Source organism: Panthera uncia, chromosome D1 (assembly GCF_023721935.1).
Source record: "Panthera uncia isolate 11264 chromosome D1, Puncia_PCG_1.0, whole genome shotgun sequence".
Lineage (NCBI taxonomy): Eukaryota > Metazoa > Chordata > Mammalia > Carnivora > Felidae > Panthera > Panthera uncia.
Genome location: NC_064808.1, coordinates 41,996,867 through 42,022,502, shown reverse-complemented (window position 1 = coordinate 42,022,502; position 25,636 = coordinate 41,996,867). Strand labels below are relative to the sequence as shown.

The 25,636-nt window shown below is 45.4% G+C and overlaps 1 protein-coding gene across 1 annotated transcript in view; it reads left to right on the top strand.

The window, feature by feature from the left end:
* INSC (INSC spindle orientation adaptor protein) overlaps positions 1–25,636 on the top strand; it is a 129,021-nt gene that overhangs the window by 70,590 nt on the left and 32,795 nt on the right. Inside the window, exons 6-7 of the mRNA XM_049649492.1 lie at positions 8,216–8,329; positions 14,023–14,148. Of these exons, the coding sequence (XP_049505449.1) occupies positions 8,216–8,329; positions 14,023–14,148 (240 nt within the window). The remainder of the gene's footprint in view (positions 1–8,215; positions 8,330–14,022; positions 14,149–25,636) is intronic.

The following is a 25,636-nucleotide window of genomic DNA, read 5'->3' as shown; positions in this document are numbered from 1 at the left end:
ATTTTCCTTTGACAAAGTAAAGAGAGAACTGGTAAGACAAATCAAACACTCAAAATGGCTTTTGGGGCACATATTTAAATGCAAGCACTTCCCTTCAACTATATCTCACACTCAAACCTAGGTTATGTCATTCATCGCAGAGAAAAACATCTTTGAAGACCCAAAGATTCTAAAGGTTAATGATAATGATTCTTTTTTTTTTTTTAATGTTTATTCATGTTTGAGAGAGAGAGACAGAGCACGAGTTGGGAGGGGAGGAGAGAGGGAGATACGGAATCCAAAGCATGCTCCAGGCTCTGAGCTGCCAGCACAGAGCCTGACGTGGACCTTGAACTCCCGAACTGTGAGATCATGACCTGAGTCGAAGTCAGATGCTTCACCTGTTGTACCACCTGGGCACCCCGATAATGATTCTTTTAAATGTAGCTGGAATACTTTTGAGAATGACAACATTTTGCAAGATATATTGTATAAAATCCACAGATCCAAGTTTTACATGATTTTTTTTTTTTTTTCAGATTTGGAGTACATTATTTAAGAAAGCAGTTCAAGCCTATTTTGTCAACACATTTGATAAAATATTTATACTAATTTCTACTTCTTGTTAGCAAAATATAAAATTAATTGCTAGCAGCTGGACTAATTAGATTTAAGCAGTAAATACCTTTTTCCTTCTTTAAATATGTAGGGAAGTCTGATCATGAGAGCTACTAAAAATAATCAAATGATTTCTGATATTTTTATTCTCAAATTTGAATTACTCCTTACAATGAACACCAAATTTCAATACATATATCCACCTATTTACTGAAAGAATACGATGCCTTTTTTCACATTCCTGGATTTATAATAAATTTGCAATGTTATCTGCCTGTTACTTTGCATTATTAAAAGTTTAGTAAACATATACTAATAAATCAAATTTTATTTTAGCTCTCTATTATTGATAGTTTTAACATTTTCCTTTAGAGAGTGATTTGTATAATTATTTGTCAGTGCATTTTGGGGCATTTCTTGAAACACATATCAAAACACTTCGTAATCAAAAATGAAGTTAGGAGGCACCTGAGTGGCTCAGTCGGTTGGGTGTCCGACTTCAGTTCAGGTCATGATCTCACGATCCAGGCGTTCGAGCCCCACATTGGGCTCTATGCTGTCATTTCAGAGCCTGGAGCTTGCTTGAGATTCTGTGTCTCCCTCTCTCTCTTCCCCTTCTCCACTCACACTCTGTCTCTCAAAAAATGAATAAACGTTAAAATTTTTGTTTTTAAATAAAAAATAAAAATGAAGTCAGTTCTGTATTGAGAAAAGTTGTCTTGACTGACTGGCTTGGCTGAAAGAACTGTCTTTGCCAATTAGGTTATAAGGTGGGTGTTTTCCATAAATTCAACAAGCAAAAGCTGTAGATTCAAGGTTTTGATAAAACATATTTGAAACACACACAAATATATTGTTAAAAATTGTATTGGCAAAGAAATTAATAATATTTTGATTTTCCTAATCCCGTCTGCATAATTTGGATAACCGAAGGTATTCCAAGTAAAAGAGCAATGGGTATAATTAATAATTATTTGATAAGTCTTGATAAAGTACTTTTGGAATTCTTCCCAGAAATTGAGATAGTGAATGGGCAACTCTAATGATTGGGTAGCAATTGCTTTTGCAAGTCAAGTGGTTTCCATTTCTTTTCTTCTACAAATTGAGAGGATTTATCAGCTGGAAGATCATTAAAAATAGTGTCTGATGGGGCGCCTGGGTGGCTCAGTTGGTTGAGTGTCCGACTTCAGCTCCGGTCATGATCTCATCGATTTGTGGGTTTGAGCCCCATGTTGGGCTCAGTGCTGACAGCTCGGAGCCTGGAGCCTGCTTCGGATTCTGTGTCTCCCTCTCTCTCTGTTCCTCACCCACTTGCATTCTGTCTCTGTCTCTCTCAAAAAGAAATAAACATTAAAAAAAATTAAAAAGATAGTGTTTGATGATGGATCACCATGTGATTGCACAATTCAGAGTGTACTCAAAGGGTCAAGCAGCATGGCTATAAAAACTCCCATTTGTCTCTATGGATTTATGGAACAAAATTTTTCAGGTTTACATCTAAAAATATGCATTGGAGCACCTGGGTGTCTTAGTTAAGCGTCTGGCTCTTGAATTCGGCTCAGGTCATTGACTCATGGTTCATGAGTTTGAACTCTGAAAGCACTGGGCTCCGTGCTGACAACGAGGACCCTGCTTGGGATTCTCTCCCCCTCTCTCTGCCCTTCCCCTGCTCACCCTCACTCTCTCTCTCTCAAAATAAATAAATAATCTTAAATAAACTACACAAAATAAATTAAATAAAAACATGCATTAGGTCAATATTCAATAATGTCTACATGAGTTAATGAGAAAGGCTAAAAAGGATACAAAGCCTCATTTATCTCATTAAGACATATGTTTATAATAAAATTTTCATCTTTATTATGCATAGTTATCAAAATTAGTAATCTATGTTGTGTTGACCAACTGTACTGATACTAATTGTAACAGTAACTCAACCCAGAAGAGAGTATTTTTAAACACTTAGGACCTTATAGTCACAGGAAGTAAAATGACATTTCAATGTTTGTTTGTTTGTTTGTTTGTTTATTTATTTATTTAGAGAGACAGAGCGTCAGCACGGGAGGGGCAGACAGAGAGGGAGACACAGAATCTGAATCAGGCTCCAGGCTCTGAGCTGTCAGCACAGAGCCCAACATGGGGCTCGAACCCATGAACTGTGAGATCATGACCTGAGCCGAAGTCGGACGCTTAACCGAATGAGCCACACAGGTGCCCCATTAAAATGACTTTTCAAATTTCAGTGATAATATGACAAGGGTAATCAATAAAACACTTTGAAACTCAAATGTGTTACAAGAAGATGAAATTCTGAGGGGGGGAGGTTGGAATGGGAACATACATTTAAGGATGAAAAGAAAAGATGTGAAATGTTCACAATGTTGAAGGAAGAGATTATTCATACATTTTTAAGTGGATGATGATGTTGGTATCAAGTTACATTGTATTTAAGTTTCGTTGAGTATGTCTAAAAGATGCAATGCTTTTATTTTATGTCATTATCTACAATCTTCTGGAAATTACACCCTTTCCAACTTTGTTGACTTGGAGAAATTGTCCAAGTCAATTGTCCATCTTTAAACTTATGATGAAAAATTGTCCCAGTCAAATTGAAAATGTGTGAGGGGTCATAGATTTTTCAAAATTCCTTTAGGGATAAATAAGAAAATAAAGACTGCCCTAAAATGCACAGACACTCTAGTTCTATATCATGTTGGCTCTTGTCCCTGCCTCTTGATGGAGAATTGCTTAGGTCGTAAGACCCCTGTCTTCTAAGGATGCTCCTGAAGACTGGATCCTTATAGGCTTCGAGAGGACCAGTCCCTGTGACGTGTGCTCCTCAGAACACAGTCTTTCCATACCTTTTGAGTAGGTTGACCTCGAGTAGCATTTCTTTCTGCTACATCTTTTTTTTGCATTAATGAACTATGCCTCCAATATTCTCTTTCCTTTCATTTATCTCCTACTCCTTTCAGGGAGACTCAGCTGAATTTCTGACTGTTTACCCTGCTTCCCATGTTGGTATCTTTCCTTATCTAACTCCTAGCATGAGCACTAGTTGCTGGGTTTGGGCAACTTTATCACTTTGACTTTCTTTCCTTTCTGGCCCATTCTTTTGTTTTTCAAGAAAACTCTTCTAGATTTGGCATTTCCCTTATTGAGAGAAATTAAATCAATTAAGGTCTATATTTGCCCCAAACCTCCAATTCTAAAAGATCTTATCCACATTTGCCTCCCCACAATGTATATTCCTACCTAGGAGATATTTTCCTATCAGAACAATAGCTAATCCAAGCCTGTATTCAGTTATAGCTTTGTCTATCTCCTCTTTAGTACGTCCATTCTTTCTGTGCCTTTCCTCGGGGGCCTGATTCATGCATTTCTCCAATACATTCTTTTAGGACATAGGCAATGCTAGATTTGCATTTTCAAAACCTTGCACCTAGAAATTTATCTAGCAATCCTTTAGATATTTCATGCTGTTCTCTGTAGTCCTTTCCTGTTTTCCAGAACTCTGTTAGTGTATAACAAGTATAACAACCCAAATAATAACCATTTTTATTATATCTTATAATCTGAAGGGCCAAGAATGTGGGCAGAGCCTGGATGAGTGATTCTTCTGTTCCATATGGCATCAACAGAGGTCATTTGGTGTTGTTCAGCTGGAAGATGGTTTGGAGAGTCTTAGAAAGCTTCATGACATGTAGAGTGCCTTGGAGGGGATGGCTGGAAAGCTGGTGTCTACTGAGATTATTGATCAGGGATCCTACACATGGTTTCTCCAGCATGACAGTCTCAGAGTTACAAAACTTCTTACATGGTAACTCAGGACTCTGAAAAGAATGTTACAAGAATCCTGGGTGGTAGCTTCAAGGTTTCCCATGACCTAGCCTTGGACGTCCTGAAACATTACTTCCACCAAGTGCTGGCTTTTATTTGTCAAGCAAGTCATTGAGGCCAGCCCAGATTTAAAAGGTGGTGGTGGCAGGAGGGAATTGGAGCTCACGTCTCCATGGGAGGAGTAGCAAAGAATTTGTGGCCATGTTTAATCTGCCACACCCTGTCACATCAGCCCACATTTATGTCATTCCTTTGCATGGCTGGGCTGCCCTAACTATGTCCAACTATGGATTCTCTATCTGAAGCTTTACACAGAGGCTTCACTGTATTTTCCTGGCTCCCTCTGAGGAACTTATTCCAGGCTGATGTATGAGAGTTTATCTCTCCTGATCAATTTCACGGGTCTGCAGTCGCTGCCTGAGAAACAAAAATACTTTTTCCTTTTTGAATTCCTTATTTAGAGAAGCTAGATTGTGTACATTTCCTTAACCCTTCTTTATCCCTTTTTCCTGGTCTTCAAGATTCAGGGGTTTTGTGTGTTTGTGTGTGTGTGTGTGTGTGTGTGTGTGTGTGTGTGGTGTTTTTTTTTCTTCTCTGCCTAGTCTGTCTTTAAAAAACTATTTCTGTCATTCAGTCTCATCAATCTTTGCTCCATTATTTTGTCTCTTTTCTGCCACTCTTCTTATGATACAGGGTGAAGCATACTTTTGACACGTCTTCAGTTTCTCCTTGATTGCCTGAAAAAAATCTTGATTTTAGAGACTGTGTTAGTTTGAAGCTGACACCAAGATAGGATATGATAGATGCCTGTGAAGGATGAAAGGGAGAAAGTGGGGCAGGCATAGAAAACCATGTTGCAGGTCTGAACACAGAAATAAAAGGTGGAAGGAAGACTCGAATAGGAAGAGACGTGGAACTTTCAGGCCAAAGGAGTCCCCTCTAATGGCCACGGGCTGCAGTAGTGCCCCTGCTCTGCTCTGTCACAGCTGGGAGTAGCTCAGGGAGGTATGGCCTCAACAAGGACACAAGGGTGGATCCAGAGGGACAGCAGCTGGGGCTCTCAGTCAGCTCTGCCCCCTGCAGCAGGAGCTCTGGCTTCCACAGGGTGGAGAGTTGCAGATGCTAACGGGACCCAGGATGGAGAACCACTCTCCAATCTGGGGAGAGTTGCTAATGAGGCCAAATATTCTCCTTGTCTTGAGACTTCTATCTTTGCTGGTCCAGGTGAGGTCCTGCCGACTTTGAAGGAGTTGGATTCACTGAACTTGGAAAACAGGAAGTCAGATTCACAGGAGTTCAGGTCCAACTAACTCCACCACATATCACATGCTTGACCTTGGTCAGATTTCTTATGTCTCTGTTTCCTCAAGTGAAGTGAGGGCTGGACAAGACTTGCTGAGGGTCCTTCAGCTCTGACATACTGTGACGATTTCAGTGGGGCCTTTGATCTCAAATTTTTCCAAATTTATCTTTATGAAAAAGATGATTACAACTTTTCATTGTCAGAGAGCTGATTCACTGAGATAATCTGAGGCATAATTACGGTATACATGCGTAGAGACATTAGCAAGAAATTATTCTCAGGCGTAAATGGTCTAGTGTTAACAGATGATTGCAAAAGACATTGGGTTGAATTGTTTAACGTCATGCTAATTTGCTTGAAGTGCAAACACTAATCAGGAACACTGAGTAATTATGATTTAGGTACAAGCCCCCAGTATATTAAATCGGTGTTTTCATGTGAGCATTAATATGACTTACGTAAGTGCTTACGGTATGATGGGGGAGGATTCTAAGAAGGACGTTCATTACAGAGACTTGCAGTAACAAATCTTGGTTATTAATTTTACCTTTTGTTGAATATCTTATAAGAGGCATCTATCAAACCTTAGGGAATAATTTTTACATTTAATGTTGCTTGATTAAACATGCACTTAATCTTAGACTGCTCTCTGTAGAGAATTAGTTTATTGTATGTGTGAAGTATTTTATGAGTTTGAATAAAGAGAAAAAGAGAGTCATTTACCTTGAGCCTTAAACACACTTAATTTTAATCATTTTACAAATGGGGAAACTGAGGCCTAGGGTTTTTTTTTTTCTCTATTGCCCAAGATCACAAAATGGTAACCGCTGACAATTTTATTTTGCTTCCATGTGCCAAGTACCTTTAGAAGTCCTTTATTTATATATTGGCTACCTTTTCTTTTATTAAAAAAATTTTTTTTAAATGTTTATTTATTTTTGAGAGACAGAGACAGAGACAGAACATGAACAGGGGAAAGGCAGAGAGAGAGGGAGATATAGAATCTGAAGCAGTCTCCAGGCTCTGAGCTGTCAGCACAGAGCCTAATGCTGGGCTTGAACTCATGAACTGTGAAATCCTGACCTGAGCTGAAGTCTGACACTCAACCGACTGAGCCACCCAGGAGCCCCTGTATATTGGCTACCTTAATAAATGGGTATAGCCACCTTAAGAGATAGACGCTGTAAATTCCACCCTGTTTTACACAGATGAAAACTGAATCACAGAGGGGCTAAATTCCTTGCTCTGGGGCACCCAGACACCATGGCAGAACCAGGATTTGCACCCAGGGCAGTTTGACTCCAGAGTCCCTGCTTTCAACCTCAGGCACACTTCCTCATCAACATAATGTGTTAAAAAAGGCAATCTGGCACTAGAACTCAAATCTATTTCCTTTTAAGTGTTTTTTTTTTCCCATAACGGTGGGTTTAATTAAAAAACAAATCCATTTTGATATTTTAAAATAACATAGCAACTGCTCAGAGCCCCCAGCTCTGGAGGTGTGACTTTCTTGCATGAAGCACCCCCAGGGCAAGTCTTCTGAATCACTGTCTCCACATCTCCCAGGAGAAACTCCAGCAACTAGAATTAATTAGCAGGTAGGAATCATTTATAATCAATGAATCATATGCTTCAAAGCAAATGGCTGATTATGAAGTAGTTTCAAGATACGTGAAAAAGCTTTTTCCCAGAAATAAGCTAAACTAATCTTTATGTCTCATTTGATGATGAATTTTCCATTTGCTTTTCTTCCTGGTCCTCCCTGGGTCCTAGGTCCAGTCACTTCTAGCCTTCTTACCACAAACCTTAGTTCCCTCAGCTTGGAGTGGGGTGACATTCCCGAGTTACCCACTCTTAGACAGGAATCCCAGTATTGCTATTTTGGCCTGGCTATACAATGCAAATGTCCTCCCAAGGAGTAAGCTACTGTAGACTACTTCTCTCTTTTTTGTTTTGTTTTGTTTTGTTTTGTTTTGTTTTGTTGGAGGCTACTTCTCTTGACTCAACCCCTGAACCCATTACCCAGCTGGATACCCACCTGTTGGCTATCAGTCATCCCAAACAAACCAATTCTTTAGCCATAGCGGTAGCAACCCCTTGGTTTTCAACTTTAGGGTTGAATTTAACTGCTGGTTTCTGTCTTCATTTGAAGCCAGGAGAACAACAAATCAGTACCTGTTGAGATCATCAGTATTGAGAGCTGATTTTCTGTCGATTGGAACGGGGCACATTTGTTGTTGATGCCCCAGGGGGTTGAAATTATCCCGTATTTCTGAAATGTAGTTCAGACCTCATACAGGCTCATGTCTTTCCCAAAGCTAGAACCTCACCACCCGCATACTGGGACTGTGAATGGGGCAGGATTATAATTTCTAGGGGGCTTTTAGGAGCATGGATCCATTGGTATTCCATTAAGGAAGATTAGTGGAGGATAGATGAAGTGAGTAACCATCAGACTTTGCTATCTTTTCTTAGGCACTGGTGAGAAAAATCAATGCCTCAGACAATATCTACACCACGGAATCCACCACAGGGAACCTGTTCAGCCTGACCCAGGAGGGGGCTCCCTTGTGCCGCATCATCGCCAAGGTGAGCTTCATGGTTAGAGGCCAAAGTGACAGGCTTGGGGAGAGTGGGAGGGAGCTAGTTTGGTGGGAATAGCTGGCTCCAGAAGTTGTTGGCTCTATGATCTTGAAAGAGTCACGTCCCCTCTTAAGGCCTTGGTGTCTCCATCTTTAATAGTGGTTAGACCCTCTGATTTCAGCTCCCTCTTGAGAAGAAAGCAGTGCCCCCAGGGTCTCATCCCTATACTCCTCTTAATGTGGTATCTGTTAGGTATATCAACCCTCCTTTCTCATCTCTACATATCTCACCAAACCCAAACAAAACATATCCCCCAACTCAGGTTCTTGATGAATCCCCAAAATACCTGCAGCCACTGCAGTACCACATGAGAAGACAAAATTGAGGGTAACAGTGGTTTTCATCAATTACAATGGGAGTTCTAATTCACCAGCTTCATGGTTAATTTGCCCCTACGCTTGGTGTGCGGACACTGAGGGTAAATACAGGCAATTGATGATCCTAGGCTCTCACCAGGGTCTTCTATTTCATTTTTGCTCATTTTTTTTTTTTAACTTGACAAATGACATTGCCATGGAGATAGAACTAGTGATCTAATTGGACACAAAGTTATGTCTTTCAGGAGATGTATGATGCCAGCCACAGGAAGATGCTGTGGTTCAGTGGTCCCCAGTCTTGCCTCTGTCTCACAATCCCTCAGGGGATTTTGGAAAACACAGATCCTTTTGCCCCCACTTAAATTTACTGAAGTCCTGGGATGAGACCTGAGAATCCACATTTTAACGAGCGCTACAGGTAGTCATGAGGCATGGCCACTCTCAGAATCACTCACCTAAGCCCTTAAAGAAATCTGGAAGAGGAGTATGGAAAACAATTTGACAATAAACTTCATATATTGAAAAAAAAAAAAGAAAAAAAAAGAAATCTGGAAGAGGAGGGTAAATGCTTGTCAACCCTGCTTAGGGGAGCAGTAAGTCGCATATAACCGCAACAGGTAACATTTGAGCGTTGCTGTCTTGCCGTCCACTGTGCTTAACGCCGTTCAGATATTATTTGCTTTAAATCACAAAACCATCCTAGGAAGTTGGTATCAAGTTGTTCTCATCCGTAATTGAGGAAATGGTTTAAGGGACTTACTCAAGTTCACACAACTGATCAAGAGTGGAGTCAGAATTAGAGCCCAAGTTTATTTACTTCAGAGCTCATGGTCCCAAAGCCCACAGTGGTGACTTCTGGTTTCATCCTGGCCCTTTAGATTCTTGGGCCAAAGAGTGACTCAGAAGTTCTCAATCCTGATGCATGTTAGAATCGCTAGGGAGCTTTAAAAGTCACACAGCTAGTAAGTGAGGGAACTGGAATTTGAAACTGCCTGCTTGGCAGCAAAAGCTATGCTCTTGCTTACTATTCTGAACTGCCTCTTAGCAACCCTCCTCCTCTTTTTCCTTCTTCTCCTCCTGTTCCTTCCTCTGCCCTTCTCTCTGCCTTCTACAACCTTTGTTATTTTCTGCATCCTTCCTCCTCTCCAAGCATTGTGCTAAGCTTTTCATTCATTATCCCATCTGATCCTCTCAATGATCTGATGATGTGTTGTAATTATAATTCCCATTTTTGAGATGAGGGAACAGAGGATCAGAGAGAAGGTAAATAACTTGTCCGAGGTCATGCACATTAAGTGCAGAGCTGGGATTTTAACTAGATCTTCTGCCTCCAGAATCTTCATCTCAATCTTCTTGTGTCTTGAGTCCTTGGGAGAGAGTAGACAGAAGGCTGAAGCAAAGAGAAGATTCAGTGATGACTCCCATCTTCCCAGCCTGGAAGAGGGTGAGACTTGTTCCTCCAGTGGAGTCACCATGTCTGGGTTTCTAGTCCTGACAGTGACACAGGAGCTGGGAGCCCCTGGTGCACTCTACACAGCATCCTCACTGTTGATGCTCAGGTAGTGTGCCCAACACTGTGACAAATTTGGGGCAAATCTGGGCCTCGAAGTGGCCTGCCCCACCTACCTCCTCAGGGCCCAGTGTGGTCTGTCTTTGGGCCCTTCATCTGTCTGAGGTCTGCCTTATCAGCCTCTTGGGTTCCTTTGAAGACCAAAGAACAAGCCCAGCCCTCCCTGTGATGGTAGTAGTAAGCCCCATCCCTTCTTGAGCGCAGAGCAGAGCAAACTCCCTTGGGCTTTGTCACAATTATCCTGCTCTTCTATTATTTCCCCCATCACTAGCCTACATCCCACAAGTAGCCTCCTCAGCTTTGTGACAGCTTATCCCAAGTCTGTCTGAATAATAGATACCATTATACGCGTTGGCTTTGAGCCCATAGCTTTCTATAAAATTAAACAAGCTCTAGCCAACAGTGCAATTCTGCTAGCTCAGGCGATTCCCAGCTCTACTTTAAGACGAGTGCTGTTCTTGGGTCCTTGAGGGGTTTTCAGGGTGGTCCACACAACTATTCCATGTACCTTCCTCTGGAGCCTCCTTCGTCCTCTCCCTTCCATGTATTCCAACCCTTGGGATACCTTTTATGAAGGTTTGAGACATTCTTCGAACCAGGAAGCTTTCCATAGACTGACCCTCACCTGGGTGAGGCCCTCTCACATACATGAACTCAGTTGTTCCCCCAACAGCATGGTTGTGTAGCTGCCGTGACCCTGTTTTGTGCCGAAGTTAACCCGCAGCAAAGTCAGGATTTGAACCAGAATCCCCTCCGACTGGATTCAGCATTTCTTCCCTTGAGATTTCCCAGTAGCTAGAAATGCAAAGAAAGCTATTTTTCACAGGCTTGGCAAACAATGTAATGAGAACCCAATGCAAATGGGTACTGAGGCTTAAATATAGTTATGCTGAGTTCAGTGCCTCCCCAGCCAAAGGAAGGCTGCCACATTGATCCTGGCTCTCAGTCTGGCATTCTTTGGTACCATTTCTTTGTTGTCTGGTCCAGATGTAAATACCTACCTACCTGTCCATCTATCTATCATGTATCTACCTGTCACTTACCGTCTCTATCATCATACATATAAATACTTTATACTATATATGATTAGATATAAACACACACATGAAAATATAAACATACATATGTGAACACACATATATAAATGTACCTACATACATAAGCACATATATGTGTATAAATAACTTATATCTGGAGGGAGGTCAATAATAACCAGCCAGGCTGGCTGGGGAGAACTTAGGACTTCTGTTTCTTCTTACCTTAAACACTAATTTGATTTTACTTAGTGACTCTGAGTAAGGTCTTTATGTGGAACCCTCATCAGATGTCCCAGAGACCATGAGAAAGTAGGAAGACAGGGATAAAGGATGGTGAAGCAGGAAGTCAGAGGGGGTAAGTGTCTTGCTGCACAATAGATTATATCTTCATCAGAGGAGTGATGTGTGTTTAACATCAGAGTGATTCTCTTTGACCCTTCCACAGCCCCCATGACTCCTTGGCTGCCAGAGCCTGAGTTCAATATGGACCAAGGCAGTCTTGCTCAGTGCTTAGCCCAGCGTCTGACGTATACTGCACCATGAATAGTTTTTGGCTGCGTGGATGAATTTATCAGCCATATATGATGTGCCCGTTTCCCACCAAATGAACCACCCCAACAGGAAGTAGGAATATGGAAGTTAAAGAATGCTCTCAGCTGATTGTAAAATGTCAGAATTTACGAACTCATCTTGGTGCCTGCAATGATAAGCAGCAAAACTCTTAGAATGAAGAAGGCTGCCAGGCTGATCTTGGTGGGATACTGGGAAGGAAAGATTTGGGAGGACTTGTTGCAGCGAGTCTGTGCTGGGCCCTAGAAGTCATCGCTGTGGCTTCTTCTAGTTGTTCATTCATTATCTGCGCTGTCAGTCACAGCTGCGCCCCCAGAACATGAAACAGTGCCTGGTGCTCGGTACATTTTTTGTTGAAAGAGTTCTCAGAAATCTGACAGTGGATGATATTTTGCTGGACTCAGCTTCTTACATTTTTTTCAGTTTGGGGAACAGAATGTATCGGGTTTAGTTAGAGCCAGGGGTGGTGAGGTTAAAGGCGAGTGCCCTCAGGGCGAAGTTCAGATCAATCTTCACAAGTTCTTTACTGCTGCCATCCCCAGGCACCCTTACAGGCCTCGGGGAAGGGGATGATGGAGGAAACAGGGCAAAGCCAAATGTAGGGTGTCCAACTTCTCCTGCTCTGGACATCCACGGTGGTGTTGCCACAGGTTTGCTGGGCGCCTGGTGGATCTGCTTTGGGATCTAAGAGCCATGGTGGTTCCAGTGATTTCTATAGAATAAATATGGCCAGTTAGGATGAGTGCCTCACCTTACCCCTGGATTCTTCCCAGAAGTCCTCCCAGACTGCGGTGAAGTCTCCACAAGTTAAAAGTGTTTCCATGCCCAGCTGTCACAAAACAAGTATGCGCTCACACTCAGCTAGGGTGTTTGCTGCTGAAGGTTTTTTTTTGTGGTTTTTTTTCTTGCAAACTAGAGTAAAGAAGGGAAAACATGGATGATGTAGATTTGGGTGAATGATTTCACCCATCTGGCTTGCTTTTTTTTCCCTCACAAAATGAGTATAAATTCTAGTATTGATATAAATAAATGAAAGTCCTTTTTTGAGTGCCTGCCATGGTGGTTGGAAGGATCTGAGAAGTAATGGTGTTTTCTGGCAGAGGGAGAACCTGCACAGGGCACTAGGCTTCAGTTCCCTTCACTTGCCTCAGACTTGCTTCTAGAACCTATTTCTGAGGACTCCAGGCTTGTTCTGTGGCAGGCTGCTGAGAGGGAGTTGCCAGGTATGTGGAAACAGTGTTGACTGGTGTTGAGGCTGGCCCTCACAAATATGTCTGCCCTAGCCCCTGGCACCACAGCATCAGAAGCATTCGGACAGTCCTGCTTCCAGTTTGGACCATCAAGGGTGACATTACTTTTGGAGGTGGCATTTCATTGCAGTATGCATTTGAGCATGGAAGTGTGTGTGTGTGTGTGTGTGTGTGTGTGTGTGTGTGTATGTGTGTGTAGTTTAGGTGAGGAAGAATTCTTTTTTTTCTACTGTCTTCTTAGGTTCTCTGGCTGGTGCCCTATAAATCGGGCTGACAATTTTCTCTTAACAAGAGAAAAACAAGCAAAAGTTTATTAGCATATGCATCACGATTACACATGGGAACACTCAGAGATGAGTGACTCAGAGGCTTGGTTAGAACTTGAACTTATACAGCCTCTTAGCAAGAGAACAATACATTTTTAGAGAACTAAAAAAACAGATAACAGGCAACCTGAAGAGCACTTTGAGTCTCTAAGAGTGGCAAGTTGTAGGAAGGCAAATCTATGGAAAACTGGCGATAGATGAAGGATGGTCGGTAAAGTTTATTATGAGGATTCCCCTGATGGCATCTCCAGGCTGTAAGGGTCTAAAGTTATCTCTGGTGATTAACTTTTGTCCTTCCTAATAGAAAGGGAAAGGGGGATATCTCTGTAAATTTATGTCCTCCTTTTGGCAAATAGGAGGAGGGCAGAGACCTCTGATATCTGCTTCTTCTCAGTTGCCTTCAGCTCAAAATAATCTTTACAGCAAAGTGATGTGTTTTGGGTTGGCATATTCTGCTGCCCTAAAGACCCAAAAGCATATCAGCTGAATGAGGGATGACAATTATTCTTGAGTCAACCCCAGGAAAGGTGACACAGGGAGGTGAAGTGACATTTTCTTTTTCTTGACAGGAGGGTGGTGTCGTAGCCCTCTTCAAAGTCTGCCGGCAGGATAGTTTCCGGTGCTTGTACCCCCAGGCGCTCCGCACGCTGGCCTCCATCTGCTGTGTGGAAGAGGGTGTCCACCAGCTGGAGAAGGTAAGAGAACAGCTGGCTGGCTGGGTGGGGCTCAAGGTCTCTGAGTCAGGTGGGTAGTGGGCGGGGCCTGACAGATGTGGTGACCACCTGGGCTTCTTCCTCTAAGAACCTATTTTTCCCAGGCATTGCTCTAGTGAGGCTGCTGGGATTTTGACTATGGAAGTTGATGAAAAGGAAAGGGATTGAGGAATTTGGCCAGGAAGGGCAGGGCCCAGAGGGGTACTCAGCACTTCCTGGGTAGAGAGGCCAACAGTCCAGTGGGAAGAACACAGCAGGAGGCAGGCAGGAAGGGTGTGGAGTGGTGTCAAAGTTCAGGGCTGTTGGTTCTTCACTCATGGCCCCAGTGAAGGAGGAGGATCCTGCTGCCTGGGGAACAGAGTGGGCAAGAGAAGGACAGACATTGGCCCGGGCAAGCAAGTAGGGCTCAACCAAGACAGAGGGATTAGGTAAGGGAAACTGAAGCCTAAGTCCAAGTGTACGTTGTGTCAACATGGCACGGGATGGGTTGGGCCAGAGGGAAGGTAGTGATCTGGTAGACCTAGGTGCCTCAGCCCCTGGCCAACCTAGGGCGATGTGACTAATTCTAGCTACCACCCCCTTCCCCACTCTCTCCAGGTTGTAGGGCTGAGATTGGGGGTACCTTGAGTCTGGTCTGTATTGGGATGGGGCAAGCAAAATGCTCTCCTTCCTCTGTACCCCTGTCCCACAGTCTGGTCCCAGCTCCCAGAAAACCCACCCCCCACCCCCAGCGTCTTCACTTTGGTCTGGACTCCTAGTCAGAGGGTCGTCTCACTTTCCACCTGCCTCTTTCCAAATCTACTCAGGTTATGGGACAGTGTTGTAGGATCATGGACTCAGAGATGCTTTTAGCTGAGGGTGGAGGATAGATGGGGACTTGGCTCATTGGACAGATGAGAAGGCTGTGGATCAAAATGGGGAAGTAATTCGTCTGAGGTCCCAAAGCAAGATGGTAGAAGAGCTAGCGCCACCCCGCTGGGCAGAGCGCCCCTTCCTGCAGGGGTGGAAGCCTTTGTATATGTGTGCTTAAATAGACAGCGGAACGGGAAAGGGGGCAGTGACAAAACAGACAGGCTCCAGGAAGTAAATGCTTTGGGCACCTCCAACTTTCCGTGCTGAATAATCTTCTCTTCTCCCACAAAATCTTCTTCCTTGGGTAGTGGAAACATGGCCAGACTGGTTTTGTTTTTCATCTTCTTTTCCTGCTGGTTACTGGGAAGAACAGGAGGGAAAAAATAGAAGGGATTTAAATCACCAGTCCTCCAAAAGCCGTGGATTTCTTGGCTTCAGAGAGTTTGCAGAGCAGCAGGAAATTTTTAATCCAGGGAAGAAAACCAGCAGGGCTTTTTTGTTTGTTTGTTTAGAGCTAAAAACCTGTGCAGCTGGGAAGTCTGGAGGATATTTTTCCTTCCACCTTCCTGCTGCTGCTCCAAAGCTAGAAGGCATGAATGCATCTTTGCAGGGGCTGTCCTGGCCTGTGCTGATCTAGCCCCCAACACATATCCCTTTTTAACTCACTAGAACCCTGTGAGGTGAGCTCTCTTTATGTCTCCATCTTAAAGGCAAGGAAACTGAACCTCAGGCGGTTTAAGTAACTTGTCTAAAGTCACAGAGTACATTCTAGAGCCAGAATTTGGACCCCGTCTGCCTGAGTCTAATGCCCAGTCAACCTCACCTCTTCCCTGGTTCACTAGATACTCTCAGAGTGCCTAAAAGCCCCCGCAGCTAAATCAAGGTCACCTCGCTGCTCCTGGCCAATGTGCTAAGCAGCCCCCAACCCCAACTGGCACAGGAGAAGGTAGTCCTAACTGGGCACTCCCCTCTTCCCTGGCAACTTACTTTCTATACACAGACATTCCTGAAACACCTCTTTGCCAGGCAGAGGGGGGGATGAGGTCGGCCTGAGAAGAGCCCCCTGGTGGTCAGAACAGCGCCTACACTGTACCGCCGTTGAGCTTGCCTGGTGGCTCCACAGGCCTCCTAATTACATTTGATGCTTGCCTGCATGTGCAAGCGTCCCCTTTGCACAGATGAGGAAGCGGAGACCTGGAGAGCGGAAATGACTTGTCGCACAGAAATACACGGCTTATAATTCATTCTTTTAGCAAATACTTATCTACTGCTCTTTGCCAGGCACTGTTTTAGGTACTGGGAGTTTAGCAGTGAACAGAACAGACAACCCCCCTCGTCCTCATGGAGCTGCCATTCTAGTGCAAGGGGGCGGCAAGTCGTGGCCCGTGGGTCAAATTCAGCCCGTGGCCTGTTTTGAGACAGCCGTGAGCTCAGAATGGTTTTTTTTTTCTTCTGTTTTTAAATAGTTAAAAAAGAAATCAGAAGAATAACATTTTGTGCCACATGAAAATTATGCGAAATTCACATTTACAGTTTTTGACCCATGAAATTTTAATGGAACTGGCATGCTCACTCGCGTAGCTGTTGACTGTCTCCTTTTGTGCCACAGCAGCAGAATTGAGTAATTGCAGGAGACCATACAGCCCCACAAAGCCAAAAACATTGACTATCTGGCCCTCGGCAGAAAACGTTCATTGACCCTGGTCCTAACAGGTAATGAGCACATCGTGACAATAACTAACATACATCAAATACCTGCTTTGGGTGGGCACTTTGCTCAGCTCCCCCCTTTCATTGTGTTGGATGATGGTTACTCCTCTGGTGCTGTGATTATCCTCCCTGTTGCTAGAAGGATGGGAGACTTGGAGAAGTGAAGCACCTTGCCCAAGAGCACACAGCTAAACATTGGTCTAGCAGCCTTGTAATTGTAACGGCAGTTCTGCCCAGCCAGAGCCAGCCTGCGCTGTGAACCATTATGCAGACCCAGGACTCAAATCTGACATGTTGAGGCCGATTTCCACCTTCTTTTCCTCCTATCATGCTGCTTCCAAAGTTATGAGAAGTTCTAGACCCAGGAAGGGCCAGTGCCTCTCTCACCCCTGACACGCCCCCTCCCTCAGGTCCTGCCGACACATGCCCTGTGTGGTTTGGGCTGCTGAGCGCTGGCCTCAGAGGCTCCAGTGAGGCCGGCTGTTGTTAGTGTCTAGGGGGGAGGGGGGAGAAGCCTAGAGATAGGCTGGACTGTAGAAACCCCAGCATGACCGGTGAGGCAAAGACGGGATGGGGAGTGTGGTGCCTGGGGCTGTTGCCAGCTACCCACTCACAAGGCCCAATTCATGCACTAGTCAGATAATGTCAAAGTTTCAGCCTTCCGCTGATTTACTGGCCTGAGCTCCTCACTGAGGCCACCTAATTAATTGGCAGTGAGAAATGTGCTGGATTTGGTGAAATTCATCTTTGTCATGTGGCTTTCCCCCCCACCCCACCCCCAATTCCCTCCAACCCTGAAGGGGTCCATTAAATCATGCACAGACCTCACTGCCAGAAGTGTGGGTCTAGCCAGGGCACCAGGCGCTCTGCCGCGTGATGCCTGAGCTCTGCCTGGCTTGGGGATTTTGTGTGGTCCTAGATTCAATCGTGGATTCATTTATTCACTCCGTGGTCACTTCAGCATCCGCTTCCTCATTCCTTCCGCCATCCGGTCATCCATTCACTCACTCATTCATTCACTCAGTCCATCGCCCACCAATCATGCTACTCATCCACTCCCTCATGGCACATCCACCGAGAAGCAGCCCAGGGCAGTGGGGAAACCACGGCCTTTGATAGGCCTGGTTTGGAACCCAGCCTTCTCCACCTATGAGCTTGTGCTACATTTCCCTGAGGAATTTACTCACCTTCCCAGAGGTACAGTCTCCTCAGTTAAATGGGCATGATGAATTCTACCTCCTAGCACTGTCAGAGGAGGATAGATAGACACTGACAAATGGTAGCTATTACGATTATGGCAGGTGCAAGGCTGATCACTGGGGTTTAGAAAATCAGTGGCCTGAGGAAGATTACAGTCCGGTGAACAGGGGGGCACTGACATAGCAGGAGGAGGGGCTGACGTGGTCTAAGACGCCACCCGGTGCACAGTATGGAGAAGCTGGGTGGGGCCAGAGCTCAAGTCCTCACGTTCTTTCCATTTTACCGATGGGGAACCTGAGATTCAGGAACTGTGTCCCCTCTGCTCATAAACGTGGAGCTTTAGAACCAAGTCTGGCTGGTTTTAAAGCATGTACTTTACACTGTGCTGCCTTGAGAAGAGCTGGCCCTTCTGAAGTGGGGACTGCAGGGGAATGGCTTCCAGGGAGCCAGGCCGTGGGTGTTGGCTTGGGCAGGGCTCAGACCAACAGGGCTGGAGGGGTGAGATATCAGAGACACAGTAAAGGCTGCTCCAGAGGTATCTGAAGGGTCTTTCAAGAATCTATCCTTTTTTCAGAGGTCTGGTTCATCCTGGCCACAGCATACCCAGCATCTCCCACTGAGGGTGGCCGGGGAGAAGCCCAGAAGTTTATTTTTATTTTTATTTTTTTTTAATTTTTTTTAATGTTTATTTATTTTTGAGACAGAGAGAGACAGAGCATGAACGGTGGAGGGTCAGAGAGAGAGAGGGAGACTCAGAATCAGAAGCAGGCTCCAGGCTCTGAGCTGTCAGCACAGAGCCCGACGTGGGGCTCGAACTCACGGACCATGAGATCATGACCTGAGCCGAAGTCAGATGCTTAACCAACTGAGCCACCCAGGTGCCCCAACCAGAAGTTTAGACAGTGGAAAGGGCTGTCCCATGGCTGTCAGAGGCCACAGGCTGATGGCACAACCTCTGTGTGGGATGCTGGTGAAGGCAGCCGCAAGGAGGCCATAGAGCTGGGCTCAGAGGGCCAAGGAGGAGCTCCCAGGGAGGCCAAGGGAAAGTGACCTCAGTAAAGGCGGAGAGACTCCACAGCTGGCCAGTCGGTGGTGGGGCTGGAAGTCTTTCAGGAGCTCTATGTTCAGTGACCTCTGGGGCCCAGAAGGAGACACAGTGTTCTTTGAACCCCACCTTGGAGAAGACTGGAGGAAGAAAACAAGGGCCCAGGAGGGAGTGAAGGCCCCAGAGCCATACACACCCCAATAAGAGCAGAGGGACCCTCCTCAGGCTAGGTGGCCAAATGACCCAGCCTGCCTGGACTGGTCAAGGCAGCCTTCCTGCAGGACTGAACAGGGAAGGTGGACTGGCTTACCAAGGGGGAGGACCATAGGGCTTGGGGAGCCAGATAGGGGGCTGGGGAGCAACCTTGCTTTCCTCTTTATAACATGGGGACACCTCCTCCTTCATGGAGCTGCCATGATGCAGCACAACAATGTGGATACAATGGTGCAATACAACAACGTGGGCGCGGTGCTCAGTGGGGCGCCTGCACAAGGGAGCTCTCAGCCTGCGTTTGCTTCCCTGCCCATTTGTCTCCACCATTTCAGGCTGATCTGTAGAAACCCTGCTCCCAAAGAGGCTGAGTTCCGAGGATTTGACAACAGTCCTGGCAGATGTTCTGAGTGGTTAGAGGGATGGCCAGGGCATTGTTGGTGCAGGCGCTGGGGTTGGACAGGGCCAGGGGACAGGATGGGGTTGGAGGGGGCTGGGGACTAGAGAGAGACTGGGAATCTGAAGGGCAGGGACCTATGGGTCCAGGGCCATAAGGGGTGGAAGAGGGGCACTCAAAGCCCAATGCTAAGATGGCCTCAGATAACCTCTAAGAAAGTTCTAGTAATTGCTTCCTCCAGCCTTAAGACCAGACACAATCTTGCTTTCAAAAGAGCTTCTTTTTATTCCCATCCCCTTCCTCGTTTTATTTTTTCAAATAAGAAGTTCACCCTGTGCTGGAGCCAAAGGGAGAGTTTAATGAAAATCGATGGAGAAATTAAAGATGGAGAGAAATTAAAGATGAGCAGGGGGGAAGGGATGAGGGCCCAATATCAAGTCCAAGGAGAAAATCATCAGAGGAATGGGAAAAATTCCTGTCTGTCCCCATGGAGCTCCCTCCCCCTCCACTGTTTCCTGGACCAGCTTCTTGGGATTGAGGTGCCGTGACATCTGAAGGTCTGGGCTGGAATCAGGGGGTGCTGGATCCAGCTACTGAAATCCCAGAGACCCTTGGCAGGAGGGAGCGGGTGCAAAGGGACTGATGAAGAGGTTTTGCCACTCCTGCTGCTGTTTCAAAGGACTTTCTCTCCACTGCTTTTTCCTCGCAGGGTTGCAGGTGGTCATAAATAGGTAATATTAGCCCAAAAAAGTTAGCAGTTTTTCTTTTCTTTTGCCCATTTGAATCTCAAAATCACTATGTAAGGAAGGCAGGGAGAGATGGTTATGCCCAATGTACAGAGGGGAAAGTTGAGGCTGAAAGACATAGAGACAGTGGAGAGCAGAGCCTGGACTGAGAACCCCATTCTTTTGGTCCCAGCTATGGGTTCCGTTTGCTACAGCCTCCCCTCCACACTCTCATTAGCTGAAAAGGGCGAAGTGTGTGGACCCCAGGGCAAGGCAGCTACCCTATCTGGATGGAGTCAGTTCTAATAAATGTGTCAGTGAGGTTGGGTGGGGAGAGTGGGGCAAGAAATCTTTGCTTAGTTTAACTTGCAGCCCCTTCTTTACCTACGAGTAGCTGCTGGAGAGGGGGGTGGAAGAGAACACTTCTGAATGGAGATCCCAGATGCCTCTCCACCTGGGGCTCAACCCACCCAGGCTTATCAGCTTCCCCCACCCCTCATGCCCCCGGGTCTTTGACTGAGTTGGGAGCGGGTTGGGACAGTGCAGAGAACCCCAGGGTTCCAGGTCAGCTGTCTGTGCTGTGACAGACAGACAGGAGTGGGGACTGCCATGATCACCTTCCCCATCCCTGCAAGGGGGCTGTCTAGAAAGAGTGTGGTTCATCTGCTTCCCTGAGTTTTGAGTCCCCCAAGCTCGTCCCTCTGCCTCCGGAGCAGGGGTGAGGGGACTTGTAGGAGGCCAGGATGTGAAGAGACCAGAACAAAACTAGGCACACTGTCCCACCTCCCTGCAAGCCCCCCACCCCACCTCAGGAGTTCACGCTGGGATTACAGGCCAGTATTGTTCAGGCTGAAGGAAGGCCCTGCTGGCTTGGGGAACTTCACCCCATGCGCAAGCACAACCTGAGTTTGGAGAAGGCATTGTCACACCTGGCAGCCTGAGTGAGCTAAGTGCTGCTCAGAGCCAACTGCTTTGACACCGACTCTGTAGGTCCCCATGCGCTATGCAGCAGCGGCCCCTGGTGGATAAGAGCAGCAGTGGCACCCTGTCACTGCCCCAGGCTCTCTTCCGGAGCTGACATGGCTGGTGGGCTCAGGGCTGGGAACCACTGATCAGGCACAGTGTATCTTGTGTGTGTGTGTGTGTGTGTGTGTGTGTGTGTGTGTGTGTGTGTGGTGGGGGGTCGGGGGGAGGAGAGTAGGGAATGGGAATGGGGAGGGAGATTTGCAAATTCAAGGCAACAGGAGCTTCTTCCTACCAACCTAGCTTCCTCTAGCAGGAGGATGTGGATACATCTTGTAATCTAACATGTCTCTGACTTCCAGAACCCTTCCCAAGCCCCCCAGTTCTCACTGGACCCCAAGCCCCTCGGCCTGGCACGGAGGTGCCCTGTGAGCAAGCTGCCTCCAGCACATTGTCCCCTTGGTAAGCAGGCCTGGCTTCCACGCCCGGTTTCAGCATTTAGTGTGTGTTCACCTTGCATCCCCTCTGAGCCCTGGTCTCACCTTATGTAAAGTAGAGTGTTAATCCATGCCTTGCAGGCTGTGAGGATGAAATGAGTCCACATGCCACGAATGTGAGTTTTTCCCCTTTCCCGCCAGAGTCCTCTTCCAAATGTCTTCAGGCCTTCCTTGCCCCGGAGCACCTGCCTGGGCTGGGGTGGCTTCGGAGGGCATCTCACCTGCACTTGCTGAAATTGCTCAAGTGCCCTTCTCTGGATGGCCTTCCTGACCTCTCCTCCCTCTTGGTGCTCACACTGTACCCGGTGCTACTCCTGGAGCATGTTCCATGTTGGCTGGCCTCGGAGCTCTGTCTAAGCTTCCTACCAACAGACACCCTGTCACCCATCCCCCTCAGGGAAGCGGCTTGCATACCTAGGTGAACAGTACTTGCTGCATGACTGGATCAGTACTGTTGGAAGAGTTCTGGTGCATTCCCCCTCATTACAGAAGACAGTGTGGAGGCCCAGTTACTGTTACCACCCAGTGATGTGCAACCCCACATTCCCACTGTTGGCAGCAGGGCTGAGGCCAGAATGCAGGTCATGTGACTTCACTCAGCTACAGCCTGGCACGGCCTCTGTGAGCAGTTTCGCACCCAGGTGTGGGGTGGGAGCAGGGAGTGCAGACATTGTAAGCGTCTCTTCAGTAAGGACAGAATGCCCCGAGATGCTCTTTATACCATCTGTCCCTAATAATTTGTCCCAGCTTCCCATCCCCTCCCTCTCCTATGGCTCTGAGCCCAAGTTCTTATGTCCCCAAGCAGACCTTGTCCCCAGGTTAGGGGTTAGTGGGGATAACCTGGGGCCAGCCCTTCCTTGGCCACTGGTTTGCTGGGGACCCAGAAGGAAGTTTTCTAATCTCTAGGAACCTCAGTCTTCTCATTTAGTGGTGGGAAGTGTGTGTTCTGTTGGTACTGTGGGACGCGTGAAGTAATTCTGGAAGACAACTGTGGTGAACAGAAGTCAGAAGTGCTGAGCTGGCTGGGCTAGGAATTCTGGTGCCTCTTCCCTGGGGTTGGGTGTGTGTTGAGGGGGCGCTGTTTCTCTAGGAGATGTCAGAGGGGAGCTGGGTACCTCTGTCCCCTGTGGAAGCCTGTGGTCATGTGCATGTCTGTGGTGGGGTGAGGAACAGCAAACCAGGCAAGGTAAAATGTTGGTCAAAGTGCATCGCCTAGGCTGTACCACAAGCGATCTGGCGAGAGCAGCCATTAAATAAGAAGTCTGAGGTCAACATGATGCTAACGCTGGGGAGAAGGGAAGTTGTACTACAGAGAAGCCAGGGTTCCTCAGGCCACTGGACCAGGTGCAGAGATGGAGACGACGTCACCAGCACTGCTTGGCCTCTGGCTTCCGAAGCAGAACAGGTGCTAGTCCGGAGGTGAACAGGGGAAAGGAAGTTGCTGGGGAGGGGAGGGGACACAGTGAGGAGGCTGAGGGGACAAGAGAGGTATAGGTTTGGGGCAGGCTTGACCAGGGAGGACCCACTTCCTGGGAACAGCCCAAGCACTGACAACAGGTCTCCCAAAGCACAGAGCCAGGACCAGTGTCCTCGGTCCCTGCCAGCAAGCAATAGGGCCTCTAGTCCCACTCAGAGACAAAGAGACACAGGGAGAGAGAAGGGGGATGAGAAAGAGGAAGAGACTTAGAGAAGCATGAGGGAGGGAGAGGAGATGGGGAAACACAGGCACAGGTAAGGAAGGACACAGTTTCCCAAGGAGTGTTTCATTCTCTTTGGGTTGCTTCAGAAGTATGAAGTCGTTTGCAACCCTGTGATAGCTGGACATGAAGTGCCCTGATTGTGATCTGCTCAGGCATAGAGTGATCTCTCATGATGGTTTTAATTTCAGTCTCCCAATAAGCAATGATTTTGAGCATTTTTCCATATCCTAAGTGACCATTTGGTTATCTCTTTCTGTGAAATATCTGTCAGAGACTTTTGCCCATTAAAAAAATGACTTCTTTGTCTTTTTGTTATTAAATTCTAAACTTGGAAAAATATATTGTACATATGAATCCTTTGTCAAGTATATGTATTGCGAATATCTATTCTCAGCCTGTGGTTTGCTTTTTCATTTTCTTAATGGTGTCTTCTGATGAATAGAAATGCTTAGCTTAGGTAAAGTCTAGTTTATTGATCTGTTCTTTTGTAGTTGATGCTTCTTGTGTTCATTTAACATATGTTTGTTTTCCCCCAAATCATGAAGATACGCTATATTTTCTACCAGGATCTTTATTGTTTTATGTTCCATATTTATGTCTATGATCTATTTCACATTATTTTTTTAATGACATTCAAAGTTCAGTGTTTTCCATATGATATCCAATTAAGCCAACAGCATTTATCAAAAAGACCATCTTTTCACCATTTAATTAAAGTGATGCCATTGTTGTAAGTAAAGTGATGACATACGCATGAGTCTGTTTCTGGAGTTTTTTTCTGTTCCATTAGTCTTTTTGTCCATTCTGGTGCCAATATGGTACTAAGTCACTGCTGTCTACAATAAAATTTGATATTTGGTAGTATCCTCCAAATTTGTTTTTCTTTAAGATTATCTTGGTAATTCTAAGCTCTTTGCCATCGTATGTACATTTTAGAATGCACTTGTTAATCTCCATAGACACACCTGCTAAGGTTTTGATTGAGATTTCTTTAAATTTACAAATAAATTTTGGGATAATTGACATCTTAAACAGTATAGGGTGTTCCAGTCAATAAATGTAGTATACCTGTATTTATGCAGATTGCTTTTAATTTCTTTCAGCAATAATTTGAGTTTTCAGTGTCAATGTCTTGCACATTTTTTAGAGTTATTTCTGGGTATGTTTTTATGTTAAGTGTTATTTAAAAATTATTTTCTAATTGTTGCTGATACATAGAAGATGCAATTTTGAATATACTGGTGTGTAGATTCTTTTGGATTTTATACAGATTTGGATTGTGTACAATTTATGTGATCCATAAATTATGACACTTCTGCTTTCTCTTTTCTGATTTTACTTTTTTATTTCTTTTTCTTGTCTTATTGTATTGGCTACAACCACTGTAAAATGTGAAATAGGAGTGTTGATAATGGATATCTGTCTTGTTATTCATTTGGGGGAATTCTTTCAATATTTCATGATTTCATTGTTAACTGTGATATATCATTATACTTTTAAGGATTAGATAACAGGCTTAGAGAAGGTGAGTAACCTGCTCATTTCACCAAGTCAGCAAGTAGTACAGCTGAATTGTGAAGCCAGACTTTCTCCTAAGATTGTGCAGCTTCTACTGTATCACAGTTACTTCTGGAACAGTGATGCTCAACTAGGGATTCCCACTGGCACTGAGGAGTCTTTAAAAATGTTGATACCAAGACTCTACCCCAGATTGATTAAATCAGATTTTCTGGTGGTAAAGCACAGGCATGAGTATTTTAAAACTTTCCTAGATGATTCTAATCCTCTGAGAACCAGGCTAAGAACGACTAATCTAAAAGCACTTTTGGTACTGTTCCCAACCCAGCTGTGCCTGGTCGCGCTTTACTGAAAACTTGACTTTTTTTTTCCCCACATCAGCACAGGCCTGCTCACCCTAACCCAAAGGGAAGTGAACTTGTTCTCACTGACCTTTTGGTAGTTTCTCACAGACTCCACTGCTTCTACCCCCAAATGCCTTCAGAGCATTTGTTTGACAATCTGCTTTAAAGAAAATCATCTGCTTGACAGGTGATTTTTTTTTTTTTTTTTTTTTTTTGGTCAATGAAATAAAGTGATTTAGTCCCTGATTTTTTTTCTTCAATATATGAAATTTATTGTCAAGTTGGTTTCCATACAACACCCAGTGCTCA